At 45.4% G+C, this 16,628-nt stretch overlaps 1 protein-coding gene and 2 long non-coding RNA genes across 6 annotated transcripts in view; 2 read left to right on the forward strand and 1 right to left on the reverse strand.

The window, feature by feature from the left end:
• Nucleotides 1–742: 742 nt before the first annotated feature.
• On the forward strand, nucleotides 743–3,545 carry SIX6 (SIX homeobox 6). The gene is made up of 2 exons (XM_025443249.3): nucleotides 743–1,740; nucleotides 2,820–3,545. The coding sequence occupies exons 1-2, from the start codon at nucleotides 1,169–1,171 to the stop codon at nucleotides 2,986–2,988; spliced, it is 741 nt and encodes a 246-aa protein (XP_025299034.1). The 5' UTR covers nucleotides 743–1,168; the 3' UTR covers nucleotides 2,989–3,545.
• A 2,074-nt stretch (nucleotides 3,546–5,619) lies between these two features.
• On the reverse strand, nucleotides 5,620–7,503 carry LOC112657279 (uncharacterized). Its single transcript, XR_003134945.3, has 2 exons — nucleotides 7,193–7,503; nucleotides 5,620–6,114 (listed from the first exon to the last, which is right to left on the reverse strand). It is a non-coding gene; the product is annotated as an uncharacterized LOC112657279 (long non-coding RNA).
• LOC112657278 (uncharacterized) overlaps nucleotides 6,724–16,628 on the forward strand; it is a 68,641-nt gene continuing 58,736 nt past the window's right edge. Inside the window, exons 1-3 of one of the 4 annotated variants that reach the window (XR_003134944.3) lie at nucleotides 6,724–6,837; nucleotides 9,961–10,050; nucleotides 11,306–12,146. This is a non-coding gene — a long non-coding RNA (uncharacterized LOC112657278). Of the gene's footprint in view, nucleotides 6,838–6,949; nucleotides 7,041–7,635; nucleotides 7,851–9,960; nucleotides 10,051–11,305; nucleotides 12,147–16,628 lie in introns of those variants that run through there. The other 3 variants (XR_007412707.1, XR_003134943.3, XR_004817906.2) reach the window with 3 other exon arrangements.

The raw sequence follows: 16,628 nt of genomic DNA on the forward strand, positions 1-16,628 counted from the left end.
AAATGTTCCAACACAGGGTAGGGCAAAATCAGCCTGCAAGGAGAGCAAATCAATATTTTTAAAAAGATGTTTGAAATAAGCTTTTAAGTTGCTGTCCTGACCTACCAGTGACTTCTCACTCTAGATGTGGCTATGCTGCACATTTGTTCAAGTCCATTAAACTGGGGAGAGAGGAATGAAAAGTATAAACTTTGGGAGGGGGTGCAATGCCCCTTTTCCTGAGTGTCTAACTTCATGGTCAACACCTGTGTTATCAGGTATGGGATTTGTTCTAGTTGGTATTTAAAATGATTTCAGAAGGCTTTTGAAGGTGTTGGGAATAGCTCGAACTGACCTCTTAACAGATCCCTGGTGCTGTTCCTTCTGCTTCAGACTCACTTCCCACTCGGCTGCTTTGGCAGCTGGAAAAGGGGGAAAGGCATGCGGGATAGGTGCTGGGGGAAAAAAATGAAGTAATCTACTTTCCTCCCTCCCCATCCATGCGCTACCCCCAAAGTTTTCTGTTTCATTACAATTACACTTGGCGAATTCTCGGAGGATTTCAATTTGGCCCAGTCCTCATTGTCCTCTGGAGACCTCTTGACCCAGGCAGCGCATCACTCCAAAGTGGATTCCTGTAGCACTACTGCCTCTTTTGGCAAGGGGGTTGGGGATGGAAGAAAAAGGCTGGAGGAAGGAGTTGAAACGCTGCTGTTCTTGCCTCTCTTTTTCTCCTAGCCATTCTCCAGTCTTTTCCTCCTCCAGATTCTGTAAAATACCGAGGAAATGTCCACGGGTGAACGGCGGGCGCTGTCGAGAGCGGGGAGGTGCTGAAATGACCCGGGCGCGCTGGTCGCAGTCTTGATTGGCAGAGAGGGCCGGTGACTGACAGGGGGTCTCCATGGCGCCCGCGCCGCCAATCCGCCCATTCTAGTAGCGGCGCCAGTTCGCCGGCCTGCGTGCCCTAACCGAGCCGAGCCGAACCTAGGCTGCGGGGCCGGCACCTCCTCCAATCCCTCCCGCTCGCTCACTCCCAGCCGTTGAGCCGCCGCAGCTGGCGGGGCAGTGCGTCCCCGCTGCCCTAAGCCGCTTCACGGAGGAGAGCCTGGCGCACCCGGCCAGGCCCGCGGGCATCTGCTGCGCGTCCCGCTCCGCGCTCAGCGTCCCCATTGCAGTCGGCACTGCCTCGATGTTCCAGCTGCCCATCTTGAATTTCAGTCCCCAGCAAGTGGCCGGGGTATGCGAGACTCTGGAGGAGAGCGGCGACGTTGAGCGCCTGGGTCGCTTCCTCTGGTCGCTGCCCGTGGCCCCTGCGGCCTGCGAGGCCCTCAACAAGAATGAATCGGTGCTGCGCGCGCGAGCCATCGTGGCCTTTCATGGTGGCAACTACCGCGAGCTCTACCATATTCTGGAAAACCACAAGTTCACCAAGGAGTCGCATGCCAAGCTGCAGGCGCTGTGGCTCGAAGCGCATTACCAGGAGGCCGAGAAGCTGCGTGGACGGCCCCTGGGGCCGGTGGACAAGTACCGTGTGAGAAAGAAGTTCCCGCTGCCGCGCACAATTTGGGACGGCGAACAGAAGACACACTGTTTCAAGGAGCGCACGCGGCATCTGCTAAGAGAATGGTACCTGCAGGACCCATACCCCAACCCCAGCAAAAAGCGTGAGCTCGCCCAGGCAACCGGACTGACCCCTACACAGGTGGGCAACTGGTTCAAAAACCGCCGACAAAGGGACCGGGCGGCTGCGGCCAAGAACAGGTTGGTACCTAGAGGCCTACACGCCTTGCGCTGCTCAGCCGGGTGGGGCGGGCGAAGGCACCCTGGGCGCCCTTACCCCGGGGGCCGGGCGACTTGGATCCCAGGAGTTGAGAATTCAGTCTGTCTTCAGTTACAAGCCCACTGCGTTCTGGGATCCTGGGTGGGGAGGAGGGGGAAGGTTTCCTTCAGGGCTATTGGTTCTCCATACTCTTTCTCTCGTTCTCGGTGCCTGGAGGTTGCTTCACCTGCTAGTTCCAGTCACCAAACCAAGGCTGCATTGGGAAGGAGAAAGAAATAAAAATTAAAATCCCAGCAATAATTAGGGACCCCGAGGCTAATTCTTGTCAACCTGGGCCCAGGCTCCTAATAAGTAAAGCCTGGCTTATTAGCGATGTGGCAGGTTACTGTGGTCATTTTAAAAGCCCAGATGAATTCTCCTCTAACGGTTTGAAAACAGTTTTCGATGGACTTCTGGATGGAAGTGAGTTGTTTTTTTCCACGCGTGGATAACCCTGCCTCAAAACAGCAAACTAGTCAGCTGAGGCTTTCCCTTCCGCAGAGTGGGGATCTAAATTAGCTAAACATTGCAGCAAGGAACCCAGCCTCATCCCCCCAGGCCCAAACGTTCCGTGCAGTCCTCAGGCAGCCCTTTTTGCTTTTAGCTTTGGTCTGATCCGGCCTCGAGGGCACTGACACGAGCGAGCGCCGGGAGCAGGCGCCCGCTGGGAACGGGGTCCCAATCCAGGAGCCCGATATGTCCTTGTCACCCACAGCTCATTTATCTTGACAGTACTGTAAATCTCCCAAAGGTGGCAAACAACCACGAATGATCCTGTGAGCCCAGCATCTCAGATGGGGAGCCAAGAAAGGATTCGGAAGAAGGATGAGAAAACCGCAGGGCTCTTGGGAAGGCGGCCGCAGACTCCGGCCTGTCCTGTTGCCTCACTTTTCCCACTTAAACTGCCCGGGTCTGTGGGAGATCCGTGGCCGCTGGGCTTAAGGGATGCAGACCCGGGGGGAGGGGGGGCAATGGGCGGCTGTGTTACGCGCTGTGACTGGTATCCCTTTCCTTTCCGTAGACTCCAGCAGCAGGTCCTGTCGCAGGGGTCCGGGCGGGCTCTAAGGGCTGAGGAAGAGGGCACGCCCGAGGTGCTGGGCGCCGCCGCCAGCCCGGCCGCCAGCCTATCCAGCAAGGCAGCCACTTCGGCCATCTCCATTACGTCTAGCGACAGCGAGTGCGACATCTGAACTGCCCACCCAGCACGCTCAGAAACAGAATTCAGTGTAAAAACAAGACAAAATGAAATAGGGAGGGAAGTTGAGAAACCAAGCAAACCCAGCGCTTGTGAAACCAGGTGGCCAGGGACCCGTGGGCTCGGGTTGCCCATTTCCGCCCCCCGCGCCGGCCTGGCTCCACTGGCGCCCTCCGGCCGCTATCACAGGGGTCCGCGGTGAGGCCCAACCCAACGCTACCTTCTCCTTGCTTTGCTTTTTCCCAAGAATTTTGCTGCAAAGATGCCTCCGGAATCCGAACTGCACGCTGAGCGCCTGCCCTAAATCTCCCGTGGGTATTTCACGTCGAAAGGACGCTGTTATATATGTATAACTTTTGCTTTAAAGGTTTTTTTAAAAAACAAAACAAAACAAAACATATATATGCTGTTTATTTACTTATTTAAGAGACTGCCCTGATAGGTTTCTCTGTATCTTGGGAACTTGCTGTTTCTAAAGGGGCAGGGTGGAGCAGATGTGGGTTCCGTGTGAAGAAGCCAAACAATAAAAACCTGGTGAGCAACCTTTCTTAATTAAGTGAGATGCTCTCAGATTCCTTAAAAAAAAAAAAAAAAAAAAAAAAAAATACTCTTCACCAGGTAAGCAGGAGCCCTTGTGCAAACAGTCTCAGGAGAGTCTTCTTTTCTCTTTTGTGTTCTCTGATGTCTCCTGGTTTATATTTTTTAATGGCCCATGGTAGATCCATAACCACCTGCTCAAAAATTGTCTGTATGTATATACGTGTGTATGACATAATTAAACCTAGAAAATGGCAACATGAGCATCCCGTATAAGGCAACTCCACACATCCTCAAGCACAGGTTACTATTGCTTATCTACCTGACACTCACTTTTATGAAGTGTCAATGGCTTTCAGGAACAATTTAACAAGCCAAACTCTGGGACTCAGTCCTGAGTCCTATTTTATAAAAATGCCAGAGTATTCTGATTTAGGCTCAGCAATTAGGAAGGTTTTTGGTCTCCTTTCAGGACCCCTCCTATACAAAAGCAACAGGCACCCATGACCATGCTAGAGTGAGTATGCACTACATCTAGGATTGAACTCCTATTAAAATAAGACAAAAGATAGGAGAGGTTTTAATAACTAAACTAACATCTTCTTGATGAAGAAGCAGATTTTAATCAAACATACTTTCCACAAAGGGATACTTAGATGAAGGAAAGGATGTAATCAGACATATTGAGGTGAAATAGAAGGTTGCAGAGAAATGACTGGCATTTTAGAAGTCTGATATCTGTATTAAACATGAAATGAGTCATCTAGAGCCAAATTGTCCTGTAACTGCCTCAATTGAAACTATCAAATATTTTTAGGATTTAATTTGTCCTCCCAAAGTGTGTAGGTACATGCAGGCACACACATACCAAAAAACAAAACAAACCCACTGTTCTTGCACTAAAAAAGTATATGGAGAGTCTCTAAAGTTTTTTTTTTTCCTGGTGAAATGGGTTGTATATTATAAAATTTGACACTGATCTTTAAATCACTTAAGCTGAACTTCCCTCCTTGAGCTCCTCCTGCCACACACACACACACTCACACACACATACACACACACACTGCACTTTCAATTCACCTCTCTGTCCTTAGCAGATGTCCTTTGGTTCAGAAGCCTACTAACTTATTTGGGTAGAAGTGCCAATGTGCAAACCAAAAAAAAAAAAAAAAAGTGAAGTCATGGAAGACAAAAAGCAGTCAAATGGCAAGATACATGAGAGAAGCCCAAGACATGAATAAGGTTGGTTTTTGGTTTTTAAATCACTTAAACAGATTTGGCCTCATTTGGGCTTTATAAATTGTTTTAATTGTATAGAGAGGGGCCCTTATCGAGAGAACTGTTAACAATCAAAACTCTCTTGCACAAGAGCTCTAGATAGGAGTGGGGATGTCTTTTTGATGGAGCTGGTGTTCCTCAGGAAAGCAAGCAAATGCCTTTCTGTGGATCCAGAAAAGCTAGGATGGTAGAGCTTCCGAAGACTCTTATTTTGTTTCCTAGAACCCACCCCCACCCCCACTTCCTTGAATGCCAAGGAGCTTGGTCAGGATTCCTAAGAGGCAAGGGAGGTACCTAGAGTACAAAATTTAAGGAGGCATTCATTCATTCACTCTCAAGGTCAAGCAAGTACAAAGCATCTGGGAATGAGTGCCTCCTTAAATTTTGCACTGTAAGTACTTCCCTTGCCTCACCCTCATCTTGAATCTGCCGAGGAGTATTGCACTTCAAGGAAAAATCAAGAGATTTCCAGTCTTGTTCACCAGACCTTCTAGGTACTAAGCAAGGAGCTATCCAGATCAGCATTTGGAGAAGATCCTTAGCAAATTTTCTCTCTTAAGCTGTTTTCTGGTCTATGAAGGAAGGGAAAGGACTAATTAGCAGAATGATGTAAAGGCAGTTAAGATTCTAAAAATCCCATCCCACTCACCAGTTCAATTGATGCCTAAAGGGAGAAGAAAATGTCCAAAAAGATTTTTTTTTCTCAAGAACAAAGGGCTGTACTGCTAAGAACTAAGCTATCTCTTTACAAATAATTTTTAAATAACCCTTATGGCTTGGTAAAAAAAGAGAAGACCAAACAGTTATGGAGGACTTTTCTTCCAGCTTTAGTGAAAGCCTTTAAAGTACATTTTCCTTTCAATACATTTAATTTGCTTAAAGTAACATGTTGTCTAAGGATTACATTATAAAGCAGGTATTCTGTTTCACCAATCTGTAGGTTTATTTATCTAATTTCACTTTAGAATCTTAATGGGTGACATATTATTTTAAAGAATTTTTAAAATGTTTATCTGAAACCTGGTGGCACCTAATTGCTCTTGTGAGTAATCAATTCCTTGATGATTGGTCCAAATCTTCACACAGATATTTATGATAATTGGTCCAAATCTTCCCTTGGGCAGGTATTGTAAAAGTTTTCGTTTTCTTTCCAAGATTTTTTTTTTTCTGTATCAGTTTTATCCCGGTCTAGAAAGGTTTTTGTTTTGTTTGTTTTTAATTCCAGGTAGTGGCAAGGCTGAAGGTTTCCGACTTTGGAGAAATCTCCATATGGTGGGTTTCCTTTCCGTCTTCTGAAATTTATTTCCTGTAACAATTTCCCAAAAAGCAGTTACTCCAGCAGAGTGAAAAGAAGCTGCATTTTTAAAAAAAACTGACCAATGTGTGCATTTAACCACCAGCCCCAGCTCAGGCTTTTTTATCGGTTATAAATATTTCAACCACTCGCCAGTTCTACCAAAGGAGCGATGGCTCCCGCTCCCCAAATGCCGCAGTTGCTCGCTTCCTCCACTTTAACGACCCACTTCGCTTCCACCCGCCGAGCACCCCCCCCCTCCGCCCCCTTTCCCTTCTCCAGTTTGTTTATAAAAATCTGGGAGGGAGTGAGGGAGGGAGGAGGGAGGAGGGGGGGGGATGAGAGGTCGGGGTGTGGGGGGAGGACTTGCTCTTTGTTTACATTAAACAAATGACAGGCAAAGAGCTCAATCAAAATCTTCCTTGACCTCGTTCTCTCTCCCTAATTTTAACAAAAAGGAAAAAAAAATATTGTATCCAAAGAGAACGTGAATGGGGGGGGGGGGGAGGAGGGGAGAAGCAGCTTTTCGCTCTATTCAGCCGGGACGCGGGAGCGCGGACGATTTCCGCTCCCATTGTGAGGCGGGGCCCGGGGGCGGCGGTGAATGGGGGGTCTGCGGAGCGGCCCGCGGGGCTGTCAGGCGGCTCAGCGTAATCAGGGCTAATGACGGTGGCCGGGCGCTCCGCGGGACAATGCGCGGGGCCGCGGGGTTTTGTCGGCCTGAATGGCTAATAGGTTCGCCTGGGGGTGCGAGGGGGGCGGTGTCGGGGAAGAGGCGGCGGCGAGGGGAAAAGGGGTCATTGTTCGCGCACCGGCCCGGGCGCCGAGGCGCGTCCCTCTCCCCGCGCGGCGGCCCCCGGGCCGGGAGCGGCCGACTGGAAGGCCGCGGCCGGGAGGCCCCCCGGAGGCCTGCGGCGACAGGGCGGCGGGAACGGCGGGTGCGTGGGTTCCCCGTACGGGAGGCAGCCCCGACACAGCTCTGTTCCCGCGGAGAAGCCCAGAGGCGGGCCCAGAGTCCCCGGGAAGGGGTGTCCCTCCTCCGGGGTTCGGATCGCGACTCCGGGAGGTGACGACTGCACCACACACCCACCTTTTCCGTGCAAGCGCCCTGGAACCTCTCAGACGTGTAGGCCGCGAGCCACTCCTATTGTCAGAGCCCCTGACTCAAATAGCTCGAGGAGAGGGAACCTCTCAGAACCCAGGGGGACGCGGCGTTAAAACCCGAGGCGCGGGGACAAACAAAGGCGCGCGCTCGCCCACAGCCTCGGACGGCGCGGCGGCTCGTGCGCCTCGTGCAAGACGGTGCGCCGCGCGCCGCGAGGCCGCAGCGCGGGTCTGGGCCTGCGCGGGCTGCTGCCGCGCGCGTCCGGCTTGCGTGTGAGGAGGCTGCGCGCCGACGGCCGCTCGCCACCCGCCGCGGTAAGCGCCTCGGGGCGCCGGGGCCCGACCGCCGCGGCTGTCCCGGCGGGCTCTGGGCGGCGGCCGCCACGCGAGCTGCCCGAGCGGGGGCGGGCGGCGGGCGGCGTGCGGCAGAGAGCCTCCCGACTCGGGCAGCCGCGGCCGGGGGCGGAGCGCTCGGCGCGCCCTGCAGATCCCCGCCAGCCGTCGGGGCGCCGACCGAAAGCGGAGCGCTGGAAACCACGAGCGAGCGGCGGCGCGGCTGCACTCGGGCGGGCCCCCGCCGCCACCCTCGCCGGGTCTCTCGGAAGCTTGGCGGCTCCCGTTCCGGCTCTTCTAAATCTCCTCAGGTTGGATCGCGCCTTGCAGCGCTATTTGCTAGGATTCGTATTCCCACACTGCTTCAGACTTGCCGCACCGCAGGGGACTGGTGGCTGGCGGTGTCGCGTTGTGTGGAGACGGAGGGGTGCGAGGGCGATCCCAGGGCAGAACACGCAGTGTGACGCCTGTGCCTCTGCTCGCTGAGGTGGCGGTGGCCGCGGCCGCCGCCTCTGCGCCCGCTCGGCCGCCTGCCTCCGCGGCTCGCCAGTGCAAGGGGAAGCCTGCGCCACCTCCAAGGAGGCTTTCGTGATTCAGGGCGCTCCCCTTGGAGACCTTTCCGCTTCCTTTTTAGTGCGCTCCCTGGACCTTATACGATGTGTGTTTTAGGCATTGTAATATAGGTCTGCGTTTGTCAATATGTTGGACACCCCCACCCCTCGCCCAGAGTGTAAGCTCCTTAAGGGCAGGGATTGAATTTTATCCATCTTTATATTTCCAGGACCTGGCCTAGTAGCAGGTACTCAATAAATATTTTTAAACTGAAAGAATGAATGGGTCTTTCTTGAAACCCGTCTCGAATTAGTGGAGGCTTACTGCTAGTTCTGAGTTCATTTGAAGAGCAAACGTGACGAATATAGGCTGGACCCCAACATTCACTTAAATACTTCAGGTTAGCAGCTCTGACCGACTTGTCAGGTTCTCTGGGATTGATACTCCCTCTTAAGCATACGGTTTTTCAGAATCCTGTGGCTTTGGGTTCCTAACATGAAAATTACCTTATCACATGCACATTTTCCCAAACAGGTCAGAGTCGTCCCTTTAGGTTTCAAAAATTCTAGCTATTACACTCTCTGGACGCTGTATAATAAAATTCATAATGCTTTTGTCTGTTATAGAATGATAGAAGTTTCCCCTTCCAAAATAACTTTCCCTTCTTTCTCTCTCTCCCTCCCTCCTTTACTCCCCCATTTTAGTCTAGACCTACAAATTAAAAGATAAACACACACAAAAAAAATCACAAACTCCAGGTGTCAAATTTTAAGATCTTTGATTGGCACCCCACCCCCATGCTTAGGCTAAGTAAGGGTGAAAACAAGAATTTTCAATAAAATCTTAATCACAAAAGCCCTGTGAAGATCTACTGCTATTAAATTCATCTCGATTTTAAATTTTAATGGACAGAAGCAAGTGAACTGTGTGTAATTTTGAGTTCTGTTAAAATATATATAAAGCTGCCTCGTGGAAAGTCATTTTAGCCTGGCACTGTCAATCTGCAACCTGAGAATGTTGACTTGCTATTTGTTTTCAGACTGAGGAGATTAGCCTTGAATTTTTTAGCATGAAATCAAATATCTTAGTTTAGACTGTGCATATTAATTTGATATGCACAGTCTGGTTGGTAGTCAACTAGTTTATTATGCATTACAAACATTTTCAGACATTTAAAATTCCTATTAAAGATTTGTCCATTCAAATTCAGTACGATTTAAAGGCATATTTTATTGCATTGGATATACACCCGACTTTCCATAAATTCATGATGAAGTATGCATTTGAACTAAAGACCTATCCATATATACTAGACATCTGATCTACAAAATTATTTTTGCAGACAAGTGTGACTGTATGAACCAGATTCAATAGGAATAGAAAAGACAAGCAAATAGGAAAAGAAAAACTATACTAGAAACAGCATGTAGCAATAAACTGATACTTGAAAGGGTGGGATCAAACATACCTTGCTTAAGATACCTTAATCGCGATAGATTTCACTCAACTCTTTGAGCCACAGGTTTTACTTCTACAAAATGAGGTTGGTAATATCCAGGGATATTGTGAGTGCTTGGGATAATGTACATAAAACATGAGGACCAGATGCTCACATATATTAGGTGTTCAGTGAATAGAACTTCCCATTTTTCCTTATTAAATGATAGGCCAAGGAAATAAGCTGTACATATTAAAATTATGTTTTAATAGATGTCATCTACATATTTGAAATATTACTGAATTTGAATGCTAAATGCGGTTTTTAGAAGCAGGTCTGCTCACCACCTCTACCAGGGAGGGCCCGTTATGTTGGTTTCCCAGCCATGGTAACGGATGGACTTGTGCTAATGCAACATCCTTCTTTCTTAGGCTTTTAACTCTGCCTGGGGCTGCTTGTCATCTATATGAAGCTCTCCAAAGGGACCTTAGTCCATTCTGCAATTCCGGATAACCCGAAATGTAAGTATGATCAGTGAAGAAAAGATAACCTCTTAGAGAAAATGCAAGGTCTATTTTTTGGAAGAAGCAGTGATCCCAGTTTACTTACATTTGTATTGCTCTTCATAGCTAGTAATGAGATCCTTTCAGCTGCACCATCTCACTTCCTCACAAGAATGCTGTGAGGTGAGTCAGCAGATATGGATGGTTCTTACCTTCCAGATAAAACTGGAGGCTCACGTTGCTTGTGCAGCCACAGGACCAGGGAAGAATCAAGATTTTACAGGGCTTAAAGTTTAGATAACTTGAAGGGGAGAATACTCTTTAAGATAAAGGATACAAATTTATGAGTACAAAATTGGGTATTAGAAATTACAACAATTACAAAATTTTAAAACCTAGCAAATACAACAAACATCACAAAATCCAAATGATAACAAAATAAGTTTATTAATTTTCATATATATCTCTAGAATAGTTTTTTTCCCTACTTTTTTTCCCCCTGTGTGTCCTTTTATTGCTTCTATATATGACAACAATTTTACACTACAGACTTGAATAGATAATTCAGTCTTTCCTCTATTATGGGTTGTTTTTAACATTTTATTCATGATTTAGAAAAGCTTCTTTCAGTTTCATAATTCGTTAATAATGCCATATGTAATTTTTTGGATTGGTATCAAATTGGGAAAGCCTCTGTGAAGTTTCTTTCATATATGAACAGATTTCAAGACATAGACATTTCAATTTTCCTTGACACTGACAACACTCATTAGCTAGTTTGTAATCAAGGGCCTTACATATTCATGTTGTGACATATAAATTAGCTCAACAGGCAGTAGGAATATTCCTTATAAGACATGCCTGCACCAAAAGAGCTAACAATAACCTAACAATACACAGAAATAACAACAAACCATAAAAATATATGCCAGTAAACCCAAACTATATCCCCAATTCAAGTTCCCTGTATAGCAAAAATGACTGGTTACTTCAGTGCCACCCAGCACTAAGGGAAATGTGACAAAGGGAAAATAGGAGTGGATAGAGACAGTGGTCTATTGTAATTAAATTATCTTGTTTTGCAAATTTTCCAAAAATGCATGATCATGTGAACACAGTGCTAGGATCCCTCCCAGAGCCTTTGAAGGGATCTGTGTAAATAAGGTATTTTACAACCTATGTGTCACTTGCAACCTATGTGACTGCTTCTTCACAGGCAAAGTAAGTCTTTGATGAGAACAGGTTTTCCTTTTCTTTTTTCTTTTGAGAACAGGTTTTCAGAATCCATGTCCAGGCCTGCTTTCTATCATCCAGGACATAATGTATTTCCCCAGAAAATTTTGACAAGATTCTACTCAAAAGCTGTTTTAAAGGATCCCTGGGTGGCGCAGCGGTTTGGCACCTGCCTTTGGCCCAGGGCGTGATCCTGGAGACCCAGGTTCGAATCCCACGTCAGGCTCCCGGTGTATGGAGCCTGCTTCTCCCTCTGCCTATGTCTCTGCCTCTGTGTGTGTGTGTGTGTGTGTGTGACTATCATTAAAAAAAAAAAAATACTGTTTTAAAAAAATGGTTCATTGATAGAAGAAAAGAGTTTCAGATTGTAGCTGGCCTTTGGTAGGACTGTGAGATAGACAAGTTACCCCTGAGAACCTCACCTTCCCTTTTGGGAGTTCTTTACCTTGCCTCCTTATGGGTGCTACATCCCAAACTGTAAAAAACCCTTCAGTGCTCTTCACCACCACCCTCTCCCCCCTTTTATCAAAATATATTCTTGGTTGTTACCAAAAAATCAGATAAGCCAATTCACATTGACATACAAATAGCTGCTAAAAGCTTAATAAATTACCTACAGATGGGGGCCTAAGAGGGTACTTACTAACTGCTAGGAGATAATCCTTTAATTCAATAACCCCAAATCACTAATGGTAGCAATTTGGACATCACTAGTAGGCTAGTACAAAATTATTTTTTGGTTGGAAGGGAGCCAGGAGTCCTTCAAGTCATCCCATGGAAGTAGATGACTGCTTCCTGGGTCAAATAGCACCAATATTAAAAATAAAATGAAGTAAAATAAACTTGTTGGGCCCCAACTTTCCGTTTAAATTTCAATTCCTTCTCTGTCATTCCTTTTACTACCATGCTTTGTGGGAAACAATACAGTAGTCTACATTCTTTGCCACAATTTCTTCATAGATAGTTACTCCTTAACCTCTTGCAATCTGGCTTTAACTTGCATCATTCCATCAAAATTCTCCCCTCAAAGGTCACTCTACTCAGTCCTCAACTACTCAACCTGTTGATCTTTAACACTGTTAAACATCCCCTCCTTCTAAACAGGACCAAGATAAGTTTGGGACAAGCAAGGTACCTAAGGTACAAAATTTAAGGAGGTTTGTGTGTGTGTGTCTCTCTCTCTCTCTCTCTCCCTCTCCCTCTCCCTTTCCTCACCCCTTTAGAGTTCTACAGGTTCAGGGCTGGCATCTGAGAATACCTCTGAAATTTTGCACCACAAATGCCTCAGCTCCCTTACACTAGTCCCAAGCCCTGCTTCTGAAACAAACAAACTTCTCATTACATTCACAGCATGGCCGGCAATTTCCTGCCTTCTTGCCTTTGCTCATGATGTAGGTGAAAGTGGACCTCCCTGCTTTGTGCCTCCCCTGCACTCTTTCCTACCTTCTTCTGATAGCAGCACTCTTAGAGAACTGCTCCTCCTAATTCAATTATGTTTCTGGTGAGGCTGGCAAACACAGTATCTCCCTTCCCAACTCACAACAGAGTACAACCACCAAGCTGGGCCAGTCCTTTCCAAAATTTCTGAATTGGAAGCAAAGGGGTAACTCTCTTTTTGCTCTTGGATTGAGAGCAATAAGAATATGATGCCACTTGTATCACCTGTTACCGGAAGCAGCCTGTTAGGAAAAGGAGGCAGGATGGAGGAAGGAGATACAGAGAAGGATAATGCTATAAAGTCTTTGTATGCTATTGACACTAATGGTAGCTCCAGTCTTGTCTATTCTGGTTTTGGTTACAGAAATATAGTATGAAATCTCCTACTTTTTCTTTATTTTTTAAGCTATTTTGAGTTTCTGTCACTTGGAAACAAGAGTACTGAGATATAACATAGAATGTTCTTCCTTTTTCATTATCCCATCTCTGTAAATACATGGACTCAACTTTCATGGCTCAACTCAAAGGTCACTTTTCTCCCAAAGCCTTCCTTGATCCTTAGGATTGAATTAATCTCTCCCTTCTTTGAACTGTAGTGGCATTTTATACATCTCTCATAATTATTTAGCTTCATGTCTTATATCTCTTACTATACTACATATTATTCCAGGGCAAGATCCATAATCTCTGTAATCTAAGAACTGAATACAGGATCTTTGATACAGCAAGCAAATCAATAGATTTTTGCTGAATGAATGAATGAATCAAATGGATGAATGAAAATAACTAAAGGATACCTGGGATCTTGCTTAATTTCAGGAAACTTGAATCTGAATAATCTGAAATTCTTTATTTTTTTAAAGATTTCTTTATTTGAGAGAGAGAATGAGCCTGAGTGGGGAGAGGGGCAGAGTTAAAGAATCTCAAGCAGACTCAGCACTGAGCACAGAGCTGATGTGGGGCTCGATTCCATGACCCTGAGATCATGACCCTAGCAGAAGTCTAGAGTCAGACACCTAACCGATTGGCCACTCAGGCAACCCTAAAGTTCTTTGAAAAGGAAAAGGGGCCTTTTTTTCTAAAAGAAAAATAAAAAAAGGAATGGCCCACTGATTGCTAGAGAAAATGATGAATGTTAAAGGATGCCAGAGTTCTTTCAAACATGGGAAATGAGACCTATGTTTATGTATACTCATATATGAATAAACAAATTCTAGAAGAATATACAAGAAGTTATAAACAGTAGTTTCAAGTCTGGAGGAGCAACTGAGCAGATGGTGGACAGAAGTGGAAGAGAGATTTTTCACTGTATACTTTGTATATTTTAATTTGTTTAATCATGTACATCATTACCTATTCAAAAGTTAAATTAAAACTAAATGAATAAAAGAATATCTAAATAAAGTAGTTTATTATAGAAATTATCCACCTACAAGATGAAAGGAAAAGTCTTTCTTAATGTAATGTGGTGATAGCACCATGCTCTGGTTTAAAAAGTGAAATAGCTCAAATAATTTATATAGAAAAAAAGATGTTGCAGTCTGGAAAATTCTACTGGAGATCTCAACAGGTGGAACAAATAGCCTTGGTAATGATAATGACACTGATGTTGAAGCTAAATGCAAAGGGTTCAAATAAAATTGTTCCACATTATTAAAAAAGGATAACAGAGAACAGAATTCTCCATCTACTAATTAGTGTTTTTCTTTCCAGGAATCATCCATCCATTCATTCAATATATATTGGGCTCATAGTACATGCAAGGCATTTTCTGCTCTCCAGCCACACTAAAAATCTCTTCATCTCTTAACCATTTAAGTAATTATTAGTAAATGACTGTCCAATAGTTAAAGATTAGAAGATAGAACTATGAGAGGAGTAGAGGGAGAGGGATAAGTGGACTCCATGCTGAGCACAGAGCCCCACACAGGGCTCAATTCCATGACCCCAAGATCATAACCTGAGTGGAAATCAGGAGTCAGGTTCAACTGACTGAGCCACCCAGGTGCCCCATTACATTCTTTAAAAAAAAAAGATTTTACTTTTTTTAAAGATTTATTTATTTTAAAGAAAGAGAGTGCTCACATGTGCTCACATGTGCATGAGTGGAGAGGGCCAGAAAGAGAGAAAGTCTCAAGCAGACTCACCACTGAACACAGAGTCTGAGGCAGCGCTTGATCTCAAGACCCTGAGCTGTTGACCTGAGCCGAAATCAAGAGTCCTACATTTAACCAACTGAGCTACCCAGGCACCCCAAAAAAGATTTTATTTTCAAGTAATCTCTATACCCAACATGAGGCTCAGACTTAAAACACAGAGACCAGGAGTTGCATGCTGTAGTGACTAAGCCAGTCAGGTGCCCCAGTGAATTACATTCTTGGACCTTGAAGGAAGGGACTGAGGTGGTATCTGCATCCAGAAATCTTAGAGAATAAATGGATAATGGGAGAGGTACCAGAATCCTGGAATGGGAAAATAATCTCCTTTGCTCAGAAAGAGAAAAAAGAGTAGATTTTAGAAACCATAGATTGAACCATTAGTTGTCTAACTGCAGGGAAGACCACAGTTTCCATCCTAAGTCAACATTTTTAGTCTGGACTTAAATGAAGGTTAAAAAAAAAGTCAAGTATTTTCAATGAAGAGCATTATAACCAAAAAATAATCAACACGATGGATGATAGAAACAAAATTCAAGACGATCCTACTTGACTGGAATGGTGAGCTAAAACTAGCAAGATAAACTTTAATAAGTCTCTCCCAAATATCTAGGCTTTAGCAACCTGTAACTACAAAATTAGGTCATAGGATCACAGGTCACACTTCCGCTAAATAGGAAAATTACAGTGGACCCTGTTGGCTTGGTTGAAGGAAACTACCTTGGTTGGAGAAATTTCCCCATATCATGTTACAAGTGTCTTTTTTTTTCTGCTATAACCACCTTATCTTGATCCCACACTCTTGATACTACATGAGATTACCAAAATGCTGGGCATAGTTGTTTGTGCTCTATACCTATGATTCCCTTATTGTAACTTCTCTGGCCTCAAGGAAGAAGATTCTGTTCTCCCCTTTTCACCTCTATCCATGTAGGACAGACTCCGCACTAAAATCCCTGAAGTACAGCTAATGTGTAGCCAGAACCTGTGAATAAAATTTTGCTTAAGGGTTAGAGGGTAACAGAAAGGAAGTATAAAGCAAGAAATTCAAGCGCTGCTTGAAGTGACTGTTATTAGGACCCGAAGACTGAGTTCTTGCCAGATCCTGGCCTGCCTCTTCTTCCTTGGACCATCCATTCACTGAGAGTGCTTTGACATCTCTACCCCTACAAGTTCAAACTATACCCCCCTCCCCAAGGCCCAGAGAGAAAAAGAGAGAAGTTTACCCTAACCCATCTCTCAGTCTAAGCTGCACAGTTAAAGATAGCTGAAAAGTGTAGGCCTCCATAGCATTCAACTATATGGCATCTAGAAATGTGGGCAGAAACTGAGCCCATCAGGGCATAGAGCAGTGTTGGACCACAGGGCAAAGCCAAATAAAAGGAATCCGCTAATTAGAGAAATGGTTGATTCCAGGGCTGGGGCAGGATGAGCCTGGATAATCTTGTGGTACCAGAAAACAAGGAAATTCTCAAAAAAGCATAGAATAAGTCAAAAGCCAAACTGAAGGAACCCCACAATGGTCAAATTTGGAACAATTTGACCTAACAAACTGACATCATCAATGATGATAGTATTAGATTTTAATTTATAAAATAAATATCCATGAGTCACATAATTGAATAAATAAATGAGGAAAAATGGCAGCTCTTCCTTATAGAATTCCAATTAATAAATGTAGAGAGAGGGACACCTGGGTGGCTCAGTGGTTAGGTGCCTGCCTTCAGCTCAGGGTGTGATCCTGGAGTCCTGGGATCAAGTCCCACATCA

This window comes from Canis lupus, chromosome 8 (assembly GCF_003254725.2).
Source record: "Canis lupus dingo isolate Sandy chromosome 8, ASM325472v2, whole genome shotgun sequence".
Classification (NCBI taxonomy): Eukaryota; Metazoa; Chordata; class Mammalia; order Carnivora; family Canidae; genus Canis; species Canis lupus.

Excerpts from the sequence above, each read along its gene's own strand:
- SIX6 (XM_025443249.3), top strand. The coding sequence starts at position 1,169 with ATGTTCCAGCTGCCCATCTTGAATTTCAGTCCCCAGCAAGTGGCCGGG. Across the intron at positions 1,741-2,819 it reads GCGGCTGCGGCCAAGAACAG|ACTCCAGCAGCAGGTCCTGT; the intron begins GTTGGTACCTAG and ends TCCTTTCCGTAG.